General features: G+C 38.0%; 2 protein-coding genes across 3 annotated transcripts in view; one reads left to right on the top strand and one right to left on the bottom strand.

Annotated features, from left to right (window-relative positions):
- PRKD3 (protein kinase D3) overlaps positions 1–10,845 on the top strand; it is a 40,184-nt gene extending 29,339 nt beyond the window's left edge. For both annotated transcript variants that reach the window (XM_009573286.1, XM_009573285.1), the window contains exons 11-18: positions 1,549–1,601; positions 2,008–2,080; positions 5,436–5,542; positions 6,138–6,299; positions 6,768–6,866; positions 8,394–8,661; positions 9,572–9,657; positions 10,549–10,845. In XM_009573286.1, the coding sequence (XP_009571581.1) occupies positions 1,549–1,601; positions 2,008–2,080; positions 5,436–5,542; positions 6,138–6,299; positions 6,768–6,866; positions 8,394–8,661; positions 9,572–9,657; positions 10,549–10,722 (1,022 nt within the window). In that variant the 3' untranslated portion in view covers positions 10,723–10,845. The remainder of the gene's footprint in view (positions 1–1,548; positions 1,602–2,007; positions 2,081–5,435; positions 5,543–6,137; positions 6,300–6,767; positions 6,867–8,393; positions 8,662–9,571; positions 9,658–10,548) is intronic.
- Positions 10,846–14,389: 3,544 nt separating this feature from the next.
- NDUFAF7 (NADH dehydrogenase (ubiquinone) complex I, assembly factor 7) lies at positions 14,390–19,903 on the bottom strand (the record flags this gene model as incomplete). The annotated part of the gene is made up of 8 exons (XM_009573287.1): positions 14,390–14,622; positions 14,989–15,162; positions 15,503–15,646; positions 16,480–16,593; positions 17,324–17,382; positions 17,874–18,084; positions 19,060–19,170; positions 19,823–19,903. Coding segments are annotated over 8 exons (1,107 nt in total), but the record flags the coding sequence as incomplete, so codon positions are not given.
- Between the last annotated feature and the right edge of the window lie 84 nt (positions 19,904–19,987).

Below are 19,987 nucleotides of genomic sequence, written 5' to 3'. Positions count from 1 at the left end.
GAAAGAGTCCTTTCTGACCTTGTACCTGGTGGTTGGGGTGGAATGTTTCTTTGAGGGATGTTTCTGAGCTGAAATGAGAAAGAGAAGATTAGTAAGCAATTACCTGGTTTAGATTACATATTGAATCCTGGCATTACTGATTTCTTCAGAAGTGACAATTTTTCAGCCCTTACTCTTAACATTTCAGACACTAGAAAAATGGGTTTATTTGGAAGGAGTACCTCAATCTCTACCTATCAGCTATTTTGTATTCTGTATCCATCTGTGGAGAAGGGTTCAGTGTGTTCTCTTTAAACAGTTTCAAAAACTGTATCATCTCTTTCTAGTTACCTTGTTTCAATCTTGCTACAGTTTGTGTTGACCTTAGCAACTTTTTTGCTTGTTTTCCTTGTGTTCTGTACTGTTACTCCGATATAGACTTGACTATAGTCAATAATCAGTAGGCATATGCAAGGCTGTAATTCCAGTTCATATTTCAGATGCACAATTCAGAGTGTTTTTGAGAACTAGTATTTGTTGCTATCTTAAGTCTGTAAATTCTTTCTCTGAGATAAAGCACAGGTGGCAAAAATCAGGTACAGATATTTTCTTTGTTCTGTGAAATCTCAATGCTGCTCTTAAGGTGATAAAGGCTCTTTTCAAAGTGCTAGTAAATCTATAGTATATCTTCTATCCACCTTGTTGGTGAATTTGTTTTACTTTTTTGGTTTTTTTTTTTTTTTTTTTTGGAAGTTAACATAACAAATGATAGGTGTCCATTTGGCTGAGATGCTTCACTTCTGTCTTGGAAGTCAAAGAAAAAGGGTATTTTCTGCCTTCCTTGATGTATCTCTTCTTGTTCGTGCATCATAATGTTATTCCTGTAATTAAAACTTTGTGTCAACATCTGCTGCAGGCTGAAAAATTCTGTATCTTTATCTGGTGCTTTTACTTGCAAATTACACTTCCTAGCTGTGTTCTTATATTCCAAAGATTGATATGCTTCTGTACTTTATCCATGAAACAAAGATTGTTTATATTATGGTTTTATTGCTTTTTTAAATTATCACATCTTGTGTTACTTGCTTTCTTGATTTGTTTCCTTTTCTTATGCATTAATTCTGTGTATCTTGATGCCACAGAAAGCTAGTAACGACATTCATTTGACTAAAGGGATCTATCTGGTCCTCTTCCCTGTATTTTTCTATATTACTACCAGGAATTCTTAGTAGTTTAATGAACTCTGATACAATTGCCACATTACTATGGCTTTTTGTTCCCTAGCTCTCTATTATGTACACACTCGTACTGTTCTACTATTTTTGTAATCAGCGATATGACAAAAATAGGCAAATAATCCTAGCAAAACTTCCAGGGTTGTTTATCTGATCAATCTGTGAAATTTGAGTTCCAGAGTATGATGTTTCTGCAGAATATCAATAAAAATCGTTTCACCATGACTGGGTTAGAAGTCAGTAAATGTTTTTTGTTTTGTTTTTTTTTTCCCCTTTTTACTAGAAAAAGCCTGCCCTTCCTATTTACTTACTCAGTTATATCTTTTTATTGCAGAAGAGTTATCTCTAAGCATCTCTGTTTCAAATTGCCAGGTCCAGGAGAATGTGGTAAGTCATATGCATTGTATGATAATGGTGTTTATTTACCTGGGTGGTACAAAGTAATTGGTAGTAGCAGTGTCTGGATGAGAAAGCAGCACCAGGGTATTGTAGCTAAAGAAGTCTGTGTTACATACAGGAGGTAATGTACTTACCTGGCACAGCTGTTAGTTTGTATGAATATATGTCCCTGCTTACAGTGCAGGGACATATATTCAGCTAAGTGGATCTTTTTCAGGAAAAGCTTGTTGTGTTTTTCCACTCCAATTGTAAATCAAGAAGTTGTAGGGTAATGATGGCACCCTTTACCGAGTTTGATTAACGTAAAATGTAAATACAGCTTAGCCAGTACTAATATGCTCAAGAACATTCTGATTACTTCTGATATTTGTGATTTCTTTTTTTCATGCATTAGGATATCAGCTCTGTGTACCAAATATTTGCTGATGAAGTGCTGGGTTCTGGTCAGTTTGGTATTGTATATGGAGGTAAATTACATTAGATTCCATTATGCATTTATTAAGGTAGAATGTCTGTCTGCTTGATATAATTAGCCTTTGCATATTTGCTTAGCTGTATCTAGAATGTCTAGGTGAAGTTTATCTTGTTAAAAGTTTTGTTTGGATTACTTTACTGTATCTCTCTGCAGTTTTATGTACAGTATTTCTTACAATTAATTTTTTGCATTTAGAGTTTGGCATTGGCATCAAAATCAGTTTAGAATACGCATTGCATTTTGACCACAGTTAAATACAAAGCAATCTCTAGTCTGAATTTGGCCTTGGTTAGTGGTTTCTTTAATTGCAAATTCTGACACTGTTGTCTGTATTATACAGTATTAGAAGTCACGTATTTAAGGAGGCTGTCAGTTATACCTGCTTTTAATGATATCTGAGAGATATGGCCAAAAACAGTTAGGAAAATACATAGTTTATGCTTTGACAGTATTTATGCAAACAGATTATTGTCATACTTTATGCAAACAGTTTTGCTACAAATTCCTGTCAGCAGGATAAAGTAGAGGGAGGAATTCTTTGTCAAGAGGTCTCAGATTTAGGTTTCAAATGTAGTTTTATCACTTTTAGTTTTTAAAGACTTCTATTGCAACATATAACTTGTTTATAGTATGTAATCACAAAAAGAAGTACTAGAAATGCATCGTATGAACTCTGTTTCTCTTTTTTTTTAATCCCATGTGTTGTATCTCAAGCATTGAGAAAACCACAGACCATAAATCTGGAAAGAAAGAAAAAGTGATAACTAGTGATTTAAAAGTGGTAACCTTTCTGCTTCTGTCATGTTGTCTTTCTAGTCAGGAAGTATTGTGGCTATGATTTTTCTGTGTGCCAATTGTGTAGTTAAATACTTCTCTCTATTACTTCTGAACTGCTTGATGGAAATGCAGTTTGATGGTCTGGTTTTACATCACTCTTGAGAGAGGTCTATTTTTTTTTTCCCCTCTGTATTTCTTAAAGCATAGTGTGAATCAAAGTATGCTCCCTCTCTTATAAATAGAACATGCACAAATGCAGACAGTAGTTTAATGTTTTGATTTTATTTCTATATATACTCTCCTAAATTGCTTTTTAGATAAATCTCAGCTTGGTATTTTTCATGATTCAGTGCTTATAAATACTTATAAGCGTAATAAATGTTTATAAAAGGCTTTTATTATATTAAATCTTTTCAATTAAAGATGCCTTAAAATATATAGGGTATGGATACTTAGTTTCTTAAGATAAAATCACAAGCTGAAAGAGCAAGAAAAGAGAATATAAAAGAATATTCTTTAGCTGGCTCTGCACACTGCTTAATTGTTGCTGGTGTTAGGGAAGACTGGGTGTGGTAACTTCTAGTATTGGCTTCTCCCTCTCTGTGTAGGCTTACTGAAATAATGGTAACAAAAGCTTTTATTTAAACAAATAAAGGTAAAATTAAGATGCTTACATTGTTGTGGGGTTTGTTTTTTTTGTTAGGGTTTTTATTTTGTGTCCTCTATTCTGGACAAACATTTACAAATTGTAAATCAAGAAGTTGTAGGATATTGATATCCAACTCCTGTTTCTTTCAGTGAGAACAGTTTCCCTCTGCTTTTCCTATTTTGGTTGGTTTTGAAGGGTCTGAAAAATGGAGACAGGAAAAAAAATAAAACAAAACCTTTACAGTTTCTTACTGATGTAAAACTTGCCCTGAAAACTGGTTGGTTGTGTTTTACTTCAGAAGAGGAATTTTCAAGCTGCTTTTCTGTTAATCTTTCTTCATGTTCAATTTTTAGCTCTAGTCTATCTTCTGTAGTTAAGTGTTTTGTTAGTTTGGTGGTTTTGCTTTACGTTCTCTTGCAACCTAGCATTTTTCTTCTGGGTTTTGCACGTAGTTCATAATTGATGATATTTCTGCTACATCTCAATATAATTTGATGTCTAGTGGAGCCAGAGTCACTGTCCCTGAATCTCAGGGTTTATTTAAATTAGAGCTGGGTGCTGTGGTTTCTAATATTTTGCCTAAAAATTGCTGATTTGTTACAGACAAAATGACAAAACTCCCCGGATCGCTCTCTTTCACGACTTCTGGCTTTATGCCGTTGTCTGTGACAGTCCATTTTACAGTGTATGTTTTCCCTAGGACTAATGTAATCTTTTTAAAATTCATTTTTTGCTCTCCAATTGCTAGTTCTATTTGGTAACCTTGTAAAGCCTTCTGGACCTTGAGTGATGCCTCCGTTAACTGCCTTACTTCGTCTGGTGGAGCTAAGCCTGGTTTTGACCCTTTATTCATGATGATGTTTAAGGCAGGTGCATTAGCTGCTTGGCACAGCAGCCTTGGGAGCAATTCCTATGCCCTGCCTAAGCCCTGGCCACCAGTACTGACTGCAGAGCAGCAGGTGAGGCCTTGCTGGGTGGTTAGCGAGGCGTAGCTGGGCTTCCTATAGCAGTGCCAGTAGAGTCCTCTGTGCCGCTTGCACTGTAGCTGTGTGTGTCATCCCTTTTCCTAAAATGGTTTCCAAATCCTTCACTGAGCAAATAATGACTTTTTTTCCTTTGGTGCAGACTTACTGTTCTATATTAGTTTAGTATTAAATGTTTTAGATTATCAAGGTCTGCAGTGTGTGATCCCATTAACCTCTCTGCTGTGAATGTGATAGAAGTCAGTTCAGCAGTTGTGGAGAAGCTGGGTAAGCATTTACAGCAACTCACTTAGCCCTTGAAACATCCTATCTGTGTATTGCAGAATGCTTCTCATTTTAGTTGATGCAGGTTGCAGCAAGGAATACTATTTGGTGCTATCAGCACTTTTTTTTTTTCTTACCACAACCTTTTAGAGCTCTTTGATCACAACAGACTGCCTCCTGGGTGTTAACGTGGTGTTCTTCATGGCACATAATTACCCCTATATTCCCATAGAGTATTAGATATAATTTCCTGTGCATGTGGAGCCCATAAAAGTATGAAACCGCTGGAGAAAACTTGTAAATCTTTCTTCACATTTGTCTTCAATAGTTTTGTTGTTTGTTTTTTTACAGGAGAGGCAATATTCTGTGGGAGTAGGTATTACTTGCTAATGTGCAAGTCCCTTGCACAAACAGAAACTTCACCTAATACATCTAACGTCAATGTGCATACCTGACAGCAGAGTAATAACAAGTTTACATTTATCTACAACCCTCCTGTTGAGGCTGATCACTTCCTGTTACTAATATACCAGTTGCAATTTTAAATATAAATATGGTGATACTGTACGTTTGTACAAAATATACTTGTTTCCCCAAAAAGAGTTTCTGCTGTAATGTTTTATAGCTATGAATTGCTTCTGCCTCTTGATGGCTGACATTGACTTTCTGTTTAGGAAAACATAGAAAGACTGGAAGAGATGTGGCTATCAAAGTCATTGACAAGATGAGGTTTCCAACTAAACAGGAAAGTCAGCTTCGTAATGAAGTAGCCATTCTCCAGGTACAAAAGTATTTTTGGATCACATTGGAGTTTGTCTCAAGCCATTAATAAGATTTTGTAATGTGTGTAAGTGCTCTGAATTGATTTCTAAATCTGTGTATGTGATTTCTGAGTCTTTTTGTAAGAGGGAATCTTAGAAGAGTGGGAATTCCTGAGTATTTGGTAGAATTGGTAACTTGGGAGTGGTATCTACCCCCTATAGGGGATCTAGTGAAGATGGGTACTTCGGCTTCATGTTGTCTCCTGCAGGTAGCAGGAAACTCTGTATTATATTACTTTTGGCTGTCTTCCACTACTGGCTCCTCAATCTATGAGTGTTATTCTTGCATGTTCTGTACTCAGGCTAGTGAGTGTATCAACTGTAAAATTAATCATCATGGATAATTTGTGTTAAAACAAATTAGTCTTAGTGGTGATAATCAGCATGTTTCATGGGTTGATGTTTATGTTTCAAGCTAGTTTCTTGCCTCAGACATTATGTTTTTTCATCTATAACTCTCCACTTAACTGTTTTTTGAAGTATAACATTTTTGTGTAATTCGGGATATTTCATACTGTTTTATTTTAGTGATGTACCTATACTGCTTTATTTTAGAATTTGCACCACCCTGGGATTGTGAACCTGGAGTGTATGTTTGAAACCCCAGAACGGGTCTTTGTTGTGATGGAAAAGCTGCATGGGGATATGCTAGAGATGATTCTTTCCAGTGAGAAAAGTCGACTTCCAGAACGAATAACTAAGTTCATGGTCACTCAGGTTGGAATTCAGTCTCTCTTCTTTGAAAGGAAAGTCTAGATTTTTTCTTTTGTAATTATGTGAGAATGGACTTTGGAGAAGGGATTTTCTGTATTGTTATTTAAAAGAGACAGCACAGAGGGCTGCACATCTAATGAAAATTGAATAAACATGGAAATAATTTTGAATGTTAATTACATTAATTTTTTTGCCCTTCTTTCTTAAGACATAACATTTTGGACATACAAAGATGCATGTCGAAACAATAAGCATTCAAAAAGACAGAGAGGGAGGAGGCGGCGAGGGGGGGAAGGAAAATCAAAACCATCCAAGTCTTGATAGGCTGGAAAAAAATAGTACTTGCACAATATACATAGATTAAATCTGGAAGGCTGTGTTGATACAAATTACTGTATTGCCTAGTGTGTGTGGCTTTTGACACTTTTTATGCACTTGAATAGTTCTGAAAATGTTCTTTCCTTTTTGTAGATACTTGTTGCTTTGAGGAATTTACACTTCAAGAATATTGTGCACTGTGATTTAAAACCAGAAAACGTACTACTAGCATCAGCAGAGCCATTCCCTCAAGTGAGTGAAGGTTAAAAAATACTTCTTTCATCACTTTTCATTGTTCTTTTTTTAAAGAAATACAGGCATTGCAGCTTAAAAGGTGACCTCTTGTGGTATTGTTCAACTGACTTAGTCTAGCATTACTTGAACGATATGCATTATAGTTGTCTTTTTTTTTTTTCATTCCAACTCTTAGCCTAGCTTTATGCTCAATGGTCTGTTTCAGTTTCTTTCCCCTCAGACACGGATCATGTCTCACAACAATGCTGTGCACCAGCATTCTTTATTCCAAGGAGCCTGAGAAGTACAACTACTGCCAGCACTTAGCAAAAGTCTGTGTAGACTGCATCTATTCTTATGCTTGTGAAGAGTGCATGGAAATTGGTATTCTGGATTAGTGAGAATAGTCCAGTGGAAAAGGCACAAGACTAGAAGCTACGAGAGCAGTCCTTTTTTCTGTTCCAGTGCTGTTTGACCCTGGGAAACAATTTCTTCCCTGTTGTACATCTCTTTCTCCTCCTCGCTCTTGTCTGTCTTGCTTATAAGCTGTTGTGAGAAGGGACTGGCTCATTTGTCACTGGTCTTGCTCAGGGATCTTCATCAGTATGTGTGGTATTACATTGTAATATAAACTAAATAGCTAATTTCTGTAAGAGAAATGCTGTTCAGCGATACTAGTATTTATGTACTGTCAACACTTACCCCAGTCAGCTATCACCTTAGATACCTTGGATAATATGGATTTTGTGGAGGATATACAGAAATTAAAATCTGCTAGACAGCATCAGGGAATTGCTTCTAGTCCTGTGACATTAATGCAAAGTGGAGTGGACTTTTGGAGAGTCACTTGTATGCCTTTAGTGCACTGCTCTTTCTTATATATACCCTGAGGAGGGCTTATTAACTTGGGATGAGTGTTGGACTTGATCTGGATCCTTTTTTCTGTACAAGTGTCTGCTGTGTTCAAGTTAACGAACCATCCCAGAACCACGAAGATTTGAGCATCAGTGCAGGCACGAGCTGTTGATGCTTTTTACATGGATGATACTGGACTGTTCTGCCCAGAGCTGGCTGGGTCTGAGTTCCAGCTAAAACTCGTCGTTTGATTTCTGTGTGGCTGAAGCCTCCAGCTTCAGAAATATGATTAAGAGGAATGTGGTCTGGCTGGGGTTCATGTGCTTTTTAAATTTTGATTCTGTGCCTTGTGAGGGTGTGGATTTGCCTCTGAAAATGGGCTGAGTTTGGAATCAAGTGTTTTGTCCTTATTTGCACACTTGTGGCCATGTACTACACAGACTGCCTCAGACCTGAGTCTGTGCAAGGCCAGTTCAGGGCTTGGTCTGAAGCGTGGTTGATCCACAGTCTGCAAAACCAGCAACCTAAAACCTTAACTGACTGGCTTAGGTAATGTTTTATCTCTGGTTTAGCACATACAATGTTAAAATGATGGCAAAACCAGTATCAAGTACCACTCTGGTCTTGGGCAGTAGCATGCTTTGGAGATCAAGCAGAGATTTCTGAGTTTAAAATATATTCCTTTTGCAGGTGAAGCTGTGTGATTTTGGCTTTGCACGTATCATTGGTGAAAAATCTTTCAGGCGCTCTGTGGTGGGGACACCTGCTTATCTTGCCCCTGAAGTGCTCAGGAGTAAAGGTTACAACCGCTCTCTGGACATGTGGTCAGTAGGAGTTATTGTCTATGTGAGCCTTAGTGGTACATTCCCATTTAACGAAGATGAGGATATAAATGATCAGATTCAAAATGCAGCATTTATGTACCCACCAAATCCTTGGAAGGAAATTTCTAGTGAAGGTAAAGAAATTAATTTTCTCTATTAGAATGTCTTTATATGTAGATAACGCATTCAAATGCTTAAACCTCAAGGTTCATTCAGATAAGAGTGTGAGAATTATCGATAGTTCGAATTTAGTAGACTATGCCAAAATGGATAAATATGAGCTGGCATATATTTGTGAAAGATAAATTGTCAAACATAATGTTTTAGATCGTTTTCAGGGCAGGAGGAGCCAATAGATCTAGCAAGAAAAATTAATTGCATGCATGAGGAGTGGGGTGAATAACCTGAAACTTCCCAAAATTACCAATCAAAAGTTAAATCATGTGTGAGTACTTGCTGAATGCTGATCTCAAAACATTATCTAAACTATAATTACAGAAACGGTTCAAAGTTGAATCTGGAATTTTAGTTTTGTACATTAACAAGTGAAACAAAACCTGGATCTAAATGCCAGGTCTGAACAATCTAGAAGTTTACGAGGTTGGTCTCTAGAGCTCTCCAATGCCAGCTTTGTTATTAGTAATGTATATATGATTAATACACAAGTAGATGTGGAAGGACGTATACAAAAGTATACAATAGTGGAAGTACCTACATCATTCTGGAACACAGGATTGTGCTCAAGTTATTTAGGCACTTCTGAAAATCACTAAAATCAGCAGGGAAAAAGATTAATGAGTAATATAGTAAAGCTTTTAGTGTTTCTATCAAAGGGGACGGGGGGTGAAGCTTACCCCATACCTATTTTGTAGCCTCATTTAACATAAGCAAAGCTAAATATGAAATTCAAGAGCTTGATTAAGTTTAAAAGAGTTCGGTAGGATATACACACACATAAAAAAAATCACTTTCACTGCAGCGTGTGAATGAGAGAGGTGATTAGTATTTAAACAATATAATTTTTGTTCTGTTCTTCTTTGTCAGCCATTGATTTAATAAACAATTTGCTTCAAGTGAAGATGAGAAAACGTTTCAGTGTTGACAAATCCCTTAGTCACCCGTGGTTACAGGTAAACCCATCTCCCTTTTTCACTATGTTTATAATGGGTGAATAATGATTTTTTTGGATGAAATCCTTCAGAGGCTTATTAAAACTGGTACTATCAAAGTCTATTAACAAGCATTCATGGAGGCTTGAGTATTTCTGATTTTAGCTTTACATTTTATGTGCTCCAGGATTCTGCCCATCTGTTAATGGCTTCTTTACTCAAGGAAAACTTTGTCTTACTGTCTCTCCAGCCCCTTACTTTCTGTCTGATGCCAACATAGAGTTTTACCCTTTTGGCACCTCTCCTGAATGTGGGCAGTGATGAGTGCATGGAGCCCTGCTGAAATCAGTGTTGAGACAAACATTTTGTTCAGCGCTGAAGTGGACACACAGGCTGGTGTGTGCTATAACTTGTAGCTGTTTTAGGAGAGAATTGTTTGGAATGGAACTTAGCCGCTTGTTTGATGTGGTTCCTTTCACAATGGTTTCATGATACTGTATGCACATATCCGTGCACACAAATAACTTAAAAGACGTTAAGGGGAAAATCCAATTAATTTTGAGTACAAACAATATTGGAAAGAGTATGATTTAATGTATTTGTATATATACAATTAATTTTATAATAAAGCTAACATAGCTGTCTTGCTACAAAAAGTTTTCATGATTTACAGTATTACAACCTTAGATACTAGCCTATTTAATTTTGAACCATTCTTTGTGGACACTCTGGGGTATTTTGGGGGGCTGTTTGTGGGGTTTTTTTGTTTGTTTGGGGTTTTTTTTTAACATCTTGTTGATTATATCATGTGGCTGTTTATACTAAAACTGGAGACAAACTGCAGAATTCATCTGTGGGAATGTAGCGCTGCTGTTTCTTGAACTGCTTCCTTAAACCTCTTTTACTCCTTAGGATTATCAGACTTGGCTTGACCTCAGAGAATTTGAAACACGCATTGGAGAGCGTTACATTACCCACGAGAGTGATGATGCACGCTGGAAAGAACATGCTTATGAACACAATCTTGAGTACCCCCAGCATTTTATTATGGCTCCTAATCCAGATGACATGGAAGAAGACCCTTGACTTACTCATTATGCTAAACTGCAGCAAAGAAGGACACTCCAGACAGAAACTGAAGATAAGTTTTGGAACAACTGTTGCTCTTTCTGAATGCTGTACACATAGTTCAGTGTACAGAGCCCCAGAGAAAGTTATTGACATTGACGTGGGAATAGACTGTCGTCTGACAAGCTTTTCTCCATCTCTGAGTTAAACTATGAGTAGTTACTGGACAGTGGGATGCCCTGTTGGGTAACATTTCACCAAGCTGTGTGGCTACAAAGCCATTACTGAGGTGTAATGTGTACAGATTGAATGGTTTGTGTGTTTTTCAAGGTGGTTTTTTTTTTTTCCATAGCCTACACAATAAGAATTTTGTAATGGTTTTCTAATCCCTATTTACTAGGCCATAGAGGACTGTTTTCTGTTACTTAGATACATCTCCCGTTTCCTAAACTGTGCATGGTGAAAAGAGACTGTAAAAAGAAATCAGTGCAGAATACCTTAGCTAATAGCAAAACATGGTGTTAAGGTTGAATACAGCTTCATAGATGAAGGAATAATTTGCTGCTGTTAAGACAGTTAAATATGTGTGTCTTTGCCCTAATTGAACTTTTTTCAGATACCCAAAAAAAAAAAAACCCCTATAATTTCTTACATTCCTCTTGAAATGCTGGCTGACAATCTAAAGAGATGACAATCAAAGCTATGCTAGTCCTTTATTTTGTCTGTTAAAACAGAGCAATAAGCCACAACAGTGTGTTGCTGTGCAAGGCTGGCACACGTTGTTGATACATACCAAAGGCATTTTGCCTTAAAACTACACAAGTAATGCACAGAGAGCACACAAGACTTGATGTAGCATATCCTTTCACTCTGGAAAAACAGCTTCTAGCAGAAGGATGTGGAAGAATAGGGAAAAATACGTGCAGCTTGCTTCTGTTGTTTTGAGTAATTAGACTTTAAAATTTTTCTAGTATTTTTCTAATTTTTTTAAGGTTCCCTGGACTTACATCAGGAGTAGTTTGTAGCCTGCTAGCTTGTATCTTAACTCTGCTCAAAATCTAGGAGTAACAGTGGATATCAAATCACCTGTTGCTTCTGCCAGGGCAGCTGGATTGTAGGAGAAAGGGCTTTGCCTTCTGACCTTAACCTGCAGCCGCTCTCGACCTCTTCACTGTGCTCAGCATTGTGGTTTGAGCTGAATGAGGAGTCCGAAACCACCTCCTAATTCAGCTTTTTATGCAGATGCCTCAGTTGATGGATTCCCAACCACTGGACTTGTGGCACAGTGGAGAGGAAGCAGCAATGTTCTCTGGAAGCGATTCCCTCAGAGGACAGTGTAACAGTTAAAGTTCATGGTGTTTCAAAGAAGTTTGAGGCTATGAATGCTAAGTGCAAACGGAAGAGGGTTTTTTTTGTCCTATTTTAACAAATGGAAAAGGTGAAATCTTTCCTTTTGTGTGGGATAACAGCATTGTGCTGGTGGAAGGTGCTGGTTGGCTGTACGTATCCCTGATGTGCCAAGCTGCTTAACTAGAGCTTGGTTTGAAATACTTCTAAAAATAATGATACAGGCTTGAACTGCAAAGTCAGTGAGAGGCTTTGGGGTATCTTCTCTCTCTCCTACAAAGATATTCTTTTGTGTGTGTGTGTAGATGAGTATTTTTTTCTACTGTTGTTATTCAGGTAAGGAAGCAGGTGAGCAGACTTTTTCTAAGTTGTTAGATATACATACAATTCTAAAAGGTTATTTCAGGGCTGGCAGCTGCTTGCAATGACAGTGACCTGGCAGTAAAGTCAGTGGCAGTTGCAGAAGTATGTACCCACAGGTAGGTTTGGGTCTTTAACCCACCTTTTCTTTTCCTATTGCCCTTAACCTAACTGCCACTGAATTTTGTAGGTGTCTAAGTTGGTAAAGGCTGAACTCCGGCTTCCCTATTAGGGTATACCAAGCTTTGTACAAAACGTTGGTGCAGTCTGTATGGCAGTGTCCTACAGCCAGCAGTGGGCAGAGCGTTTCAGCCCTTCCGACCACCATGCGTCCTCTCCTAGTACGTGTTTCTCTCAGGTTTGTGCGGGGGACTTGCCTGATGGCAGTCCCTGCCCCTCCTACGCTGACTGTGCTGTCAAGGCAGTGCAAAGGAATTCAGAAGGGGCAGAATTTGTCCCTGAACCTTGCCATCCGGTTAAGGCAGGGTTTCAGGACTGATTCTTCAGAGAGGCACTATTTTCATCTTTGGAACCAGAACAATCACCTGTGAAGTTGGTAGTCTAGTATTTGCCCAGGCTTGGCGAGGGAAGCAGTGCTTTTTTCAACTTCCACTGCTCGAGTGACCAAATTTCAGTGAAGCCATTGCTATCTTCCATCCTAACTGTAATAATGTAGATACAGTCTGGTTTTAAACTTCAGATTTTATACTTGAGCTGTCACTTCAGGTTTTCCTGTGGGTTTTTTTGTTTGATTGTTTTGTTTTAAGGGAGGAAAAAAGCCAGCTCGGTCACTTGAAAAAGCACAACAGGAATAGAGGACAGAGGGGACAACAATGTAGTAGAAGGCCTGGCTGATGTCTCTCCCCCTGAAGTCTGCTCTGCTCCAAAATATTGTATGAGCTATTTATTCTTCAAGTTGTATTAAAAAAAAAAAAAAATGCTGTCAGCCTTTGGAGGAGATTGCCTGACCATATATGCAGACTTATGGGGCCAGACAATAGAAGCCACAAGCAGCTAATAGTCGAGGAACCAAAAAATCAGACATATGTTAGGAGTAAACTTTCTTCAGAGTAGTAAAAGTAGCTGAGTTTTTTTATGCCCTTTTTTCTACCTTTACTGCAAACTTTGACAGCAGTAGGTTACAGTGTTTCATATCCTTACCCCTAGATTAATTAAGTTGTGTTCATTCAAGAAATAGTGCTATGATGATGCTAGAAAAAAGCTCATGTAAAATTTATAGCCTCAAAAGGACACTGTCAAGTACTTTTATATTTTTATACATCCCATTGTTTGTAAATATCTTCTGATAAGCTTGAAAATAAAATTTATTTCCCTATCAGACTTGTTCTTTTTATTTACATGAATTATCTTCTCCTATCACATGTTCTTAGAAGCAAATGTTTCTGTATGCTTTCTTGGTTGTGGATCTGTCATTAGATATGCCCTGCTGTGGGAATTCTGTCAGCAGGTGCTTTGGAACTAATAACTTTTTTTGCATGGTTCCTGTCACCATTCCCTTTATAAAAATATCTTCAAAAATGTCAAGGCATCTTGTGTTTTAAGCAAGTACCCCTGAAAGTCTCCTTAGCACATCTGTTTGTTACTGACAAATTTTAACTTGATCCCACTAGTAAATACTTCACTCGGCTCTGTTGCAAGACCCCTGAAACATTGTTCACACTCTTCTATGTGTAGGTCAGTCAATAAGTTTAGTGTGCTGCACTAGACTTACTCTGAAATAGCACTCCCTACCAAAATGTGGCTAGGCCCTGAAGTGTAGATTGGTGTGAGAAAATTGCCTGGAGAAAGAATGTGACGTTTCATGTGCTTTCAGTTCAAAGATAAATCAAAATATTTATTTCTTACCTTACTGCAAAACATTTAGTATGTGAAACCATAAAATGCAGGACTCTATTTCTTTTACTCTCATTTTTTTTTTATTTAGTAAGTTGCTATTGAAAGCTACTATTATCAGACATTTTGCTATAGTATTTGAAATTACTTCAGTAAGAGTTCACCAAATCCAGCGACAGGTGGTAAGGGAGCCTTTGATTCTGGCTTATGTTTCTTGTCAGGATGTGCAAGTCTGTGGTGAGGCAGCAGGGCAAAAAAGTTGAAACGGTCCCCCATCTTCTTGGGATTCATCAGCATATCATAGCTGTGAAGTAGCTGCTCATGAGTTGCTGGGTCACGTGAATTCTGCAAGAGCACCTAAAAAAAGAAAGAATGTAGGTTATAGCCCTTCCTGCTGTCCTGTAAATTCCTTCACACCTGCAATCTCCTGTTGCACCCTTTTCGCTTACACTAATGTAGCAGTGCCATAACGTTCAGTAGAACTGGTGAGATCTGTGGTGGAGCTCATACAGTGATGTATGTAGCAAAGTTTTGCATTAAATACTCCTAAATATAATACGATTAGTTTACTTATGTCTAAGAGAAGCAACTCTTTGATCTCACACCTACCTGTTGTTTTGAACAACTTTCTTTTAAAATCAGAGTTTTATAAAAGCTCTCTTGCTGCTTAAGAGTATTGCTTGTGGATTAGGAGAGTTTATGTACCTGTAAACGCTATCGTACCTGCAATCGGAAGTCAATGCCCATGTTTTTTAAGAACTCCCACTGTTTTATGGGGCCTAATGTGGCTGTTCTTCCCTGTGTCATCTTTCGAAGATAGCTGAAATCAACATCTGCTGTCAGGTCTGCTGTACCTGGAGCTCTCAGCACATCGTGAAGTTTGTGATTCTGGAAACCCTGAAAAATTAAATGGGAAGATTATACTCAGCAGTACTCCTAGCTACCGTAGCTGGGGCTAGCGAAGACTAAGTTGTGCACGTGAGGGGTGAGAATAGCAAATTGTACTTTGAAAATTTGAGATAAATGTAGCAAGGGCTCAGATATCCTTTCCGTCTGACAGAAACCCTTATGGGTACTGATTAAATAAGAACTCAATTACTCAGTTTTACGATTGCAGCATAATGCAGTTTTTGATTTTATGTCCTCCCAAGACCTTTCTCTTACAAAACCTGATGATCCAAGTGACATAAAGGATAACAGAGTATTTTGGCTTATTATTTCAGGGGAAATGATTTACCCGGAAAGTGTCAGTTTTGGTTCCATCATGACCATAATCAGCAACCAGTGCAGCCCCACCATCCTTTTCTATACGACAGGCAAGCCTCTCAATGATGACACCAGCCTCAGGACACACTTCCACGTGATCTCTCGTTTCTTCAGGCTAGTGAAGAGTTCAGAGATGAAAACACCTGCATTAGCAAACAAGTACAGGGCAAGAGTTCTTCACTCTTGATGTCCTGGGATTGTTGTCACTTCACTGGGGCACAGAGGTGCAGGGGTGTATTCCAGGCTACCTAGAGCGAGTTTTTGCTAACAGTCATTTTCAATTAGTGTTTTCTGAGTGCTGGATTTTAGTCATCTCTTCTATAACCTATAGTCAACTGAAATGAAAATTTTTCTAACGAGTAAGAATACCTGCATCAGGTGAAACTGCATTACTGTGGTACTGAAAAAATGAAAATAGCTCTTCAGCTTGTGCGCAGCCTTCATAAAGGCCTTTCTGTGTGAAACTTTGTAGTTGGTTTTAGTCTCAGCTAGGTCATTTTGTAACTTTAAGAATCCAGTGAACTTTAGGAAAAAAAAAAATCTTAGACACTTTCCATTAAAGGTCAGTATAGCACAGAAGAACCCAGCTGCACTGAGTACGTATGCAGCAGGTTGAGATGGTGATGTGACACATGCAACGCAGAACTCCCCCTGTCACTTGCTGCCTCAGTTTGCTCTCTGAAGCGTTTTGTCTGTTCAAGCTCTGATTTTGCGAAGTTTGTACATGTTTATTTTTTATTTATTCTTTATTTTTGTATTTATTTATATTTTCACAGCATATAAAGTTAAATGCTTGTGGAATTTTTGCAGAATTAAAATGGTAAGCTGTATTTATTCATTTATAGATTGAGAGCCCTCCCCTTGCTGTCAAAGTAACTGAGAAGCAGTAAATGTACTTGAAAGAGTCAGTAAAGATGTAAGTATGAACTCTGGCAGGCATAACCTTACCTGAATAAAGTTTTGTGTTGCGGGGGTACTGGATGGTGACAGGACAAACCGCAGCTGGTCAGGAACTTCTGGATCTATATCAACCAACACTTCACGCCAGCCCTTCTCTGTTCTCTGTTTAATGAACCCGAAGTGCTCATTTTACACTCTAACGGGCACAACAGTATCTTGTTTATTTGATTGAACTAATGTGTCAAGCATTTTCACAAACATTTTAAGAACATAATATACTATTAACAACAATTATGCATTCCTATTTAATTCCAGTAACTGCCTTGGAAAAAGCTTGTGGTAGAGACTCATCTGCAGAGTCAACAAATACAGGTTTAATTATACTTAAAAGGAATGAATGATGCTGTGAAGAAAAATGCTGCCTCTTCTATTGGCAGTGCAATGTTTAACTTATCAAAATAAAATATTTTATTCTACCAGTGATTTTCATAAACTAATTATCAAATTGAAGTTGAAAGCTTCTTCTGAATCCTAACTAGCCTCTATTTTGCTATTCTCATTATCATTCAAATGAAAGCCCTTCAGTCTTTGTTAGTAGTGATACATAAAATAACATGGAAATTAAAAACTTCATTAATGTAGCAAAAGAAATAAACTTGACTTATCTCAGCAGAAAGAAATCTTTAGCTTTCTACAAGTTTTTCCATTCAAGAACAATTACTAATTTTATAGTTATCAGCTGAATCAAGCCTTATTTATGCAAATTCAGTTAGAAATATTTTAGCACCAGAGACAACACATGCGTCTAGTTTGGCATTCTAATTCTATTCTTCCTCAAAGAGAAAAGGCGTTTAAGCAGATGGTCACAACTACAATAATCTTCTTGCTATACCTGAAACTTATGTATTGGCAGGGCATCAAAAAACTCATGTGCTAGGTAAAAGCTGTAACCTGTGGGAAGGTAAAAAAAATGCATTAAATTATTAAAGCTTCCATAGCGGCTTCCAGTTGAAAATTAAAATGTTTTTATGAATTTTAATGAATTAAGCTAGTTAATGTGGTTGTGAAATAATTATCATTACTTCCAGCTTGGATACATGAAAGACAGCATTTCTACAGCTAGCTATAGCTTCCAGTCCATGAATTTTAGATGGGTATCTCACGAAAGGAGATTTGGGCAAAGCCAGTAAATGGTTTCTCATGAAAAGAGAAAGTCAAAATACATGAAATTGGGTAGCTATCCCAAAATAAAGGTAGTCATAATAGGTAGCAGTTAGAATGAGTCAAGATTCTGCCTTAGACTCATACGAGAAGTAGGAGCTAATATCTGTAGTAACTACTTTTTTACTGGTTATGAAGGCTAACAGGGACATCCTCAGTTATCAAAAGCTGCAAATGGAGGAAGGGCGCCATCCCTCTAACAGGAAGTTCAAGCTCCTTACCTGGCGGCACATCTTGAATGTCTCTGTACCAGAAAATGGGTATTCCAGTCTTGCTAATGCCTTTCATGTAAGCAGACTTGTCCTCAGGGTTTGACTGCACTTTTCCTCCTGTCAACATCAGCGCTTGGATCTCGCTGAGTTTGGGACTCACTTCTACCAGATGAATAGAGACATCACATTTACTAAGTAAAGAGGCAAGCTGGTTGAAGACCTATAAAGGCAGATGAATTCTATTAGGCACAGTCACGTGCTGTATACTTTAAAGGTTTAAAAATTAACCTTTAATCTCATTACTTATATTCAAGTTAAGATTTAGTTGGCCTTCATTTAACAAAATAGTCTCGATGAAAAAGACTGCATTTTGCTCCTCCAGAAGGAAATGGGAATTTTTTCATCAATTTTAATAAAAGCTGAAGTGAATAATAAACATGAAATGCTAATTTACAATAGTAATAGCCTGAGAGTGAGTAATTCCTCTAATAACCCAGCAGGTTTAGCATTGGGAGAAAAATGGTTCAGTCTTCCCAGACAGCATAAACAAAAAGTGCTCAATATCCTACATTTCACTGTGGTTATTAGAGTTCTTTTTCATTAACATATGTAAATAGAGTAAAATTTCTTATTAGGTACTAAATCCCATTAGCAATTTGTTTTTGAATCAGTAGATTTTAATTAATAGACAGCCATGCAAGCATGATAAAACAGAAAAGGTTAACTCAAAAGAAATAAGCTCCTGAAATCCTTAAAGGAAGTGACACAACTTCACTCCTGTATTATTGTCTTCCTCCCCTTCCTCCTACCACTTGCACTGAGGCCTCCCTCCACAGCAGCATCCTCCTAAATGGATTTCAGTTTGGATAATGCTTTCCTATACAGAAATAATTTGTAATGGAATATTCCTGCCCTCCCCTTCTAGCAGGTGGTGTTTGAAAGGTTACAAGCATGTCTGTGCAGTGTGCACACACTGGCCCGTGTTCTGCTTTCAATTCAGAGTACTGGTCTCTTCGCTCAATAGCAGAAACTTGCATATATTCTAATTAGATTCCAAGCTGCAAATCTCCTGACCGAAATGATTTGGTTACTAGGGAAGGTTAAACCCCAATAGCAAAACCTCGTTCCTTGAGACTTCAGCATAGCCACAGAATAAAGCCAGAAATAGAGAGTATTAATATTAGTTTTCACCTACCCGTAATATATCATCAGTAAGAGTGCCCCTCCCTGGGCCCAGTTCCACCAGCTGGAACGCTTTAGGTTTGCCCGTGGCTATCCATTCACTAATGTACCATATTCCTATTAACTGACGGTGAGAAAAAACACAAAGAGTTACAGTGTAACTTGAGAACTTGTGGAAAGTGACATCTGCCTTTTGTCTGATAACTAAGATACTATGCAATATTCTGTCTCCGTATTTTAAAGTTATGAAAAATCATTACGATACATAACTTTGCCCTCTCCTCTTTAAGTATTAAAATCAGTGATTGCTTGCTGTCAGCCCAGCAGAAGCAACTCTCCATCAGTAAACATGTGGGACTCTCTTCTGGCTGGAGCAAGAACTCTTACTTAATGCTCAAATGCAGATCACCACCCAATTGCCTCTGAGCAGCTGTTCTTCATGACAATGCATTTACCAAAGTGTCATGGAGAACAGCGGTTAGCTGATCTGCACTACTGGAAATGATGCACAAGCCAGAGTGAACCAGACCAAAATCTGAAAATTATTTTTGAGTAGAGTTTTCACACTGGGAAACTACCATAACTCTATTTATTTATAAACAAGTTCTATATGAAAATAAGCTTTTATAAGCACAGACGGCGTCCCAAATTATAACACGAGAAAAGGCTTCCCCATCTTCCAGAAAAACAAAGCACCCCTTCCTCCTCCAAAAACAGCTTAACTGTGACTTAGGAATGAAAAGGAGTAACTGAAGACGTAAGCAGCTGTGCGTTACCTCTCCAAATACCTGACTTATTTCAGGTGAGGTGACGAAATCCCCGCCTTCGCCGATGCCGCCGCGGCGCGTGTAGTAACCCTGCGGGGGGAGAGGGGAGAGGAGCCGGGGCCCGGTGAGCGGCACGGGGGCGCCGCTTTCCGGCCGGCCGCGACGCTACGGGCT

Source organism: Fulmarus glacialis, unplaced genomic scaffold, assembly GCF_000690835.1.
Source record: "Fulmarus glacialis isolate BGI_N327 unplaced genomic scaffold, ASM69083v1 scaffold2462, whole genome shotgun sequence".
NCBI classification, from domain to species: Eukaryota; Metazoa; Chordata; class Aves; order Procellariiformes; family Procellariidae; genus Fulmarus; species Fulmarus glacialis.
This window is presented reverse-complemented; position numbering and strand designations above follow the sequence as displayed.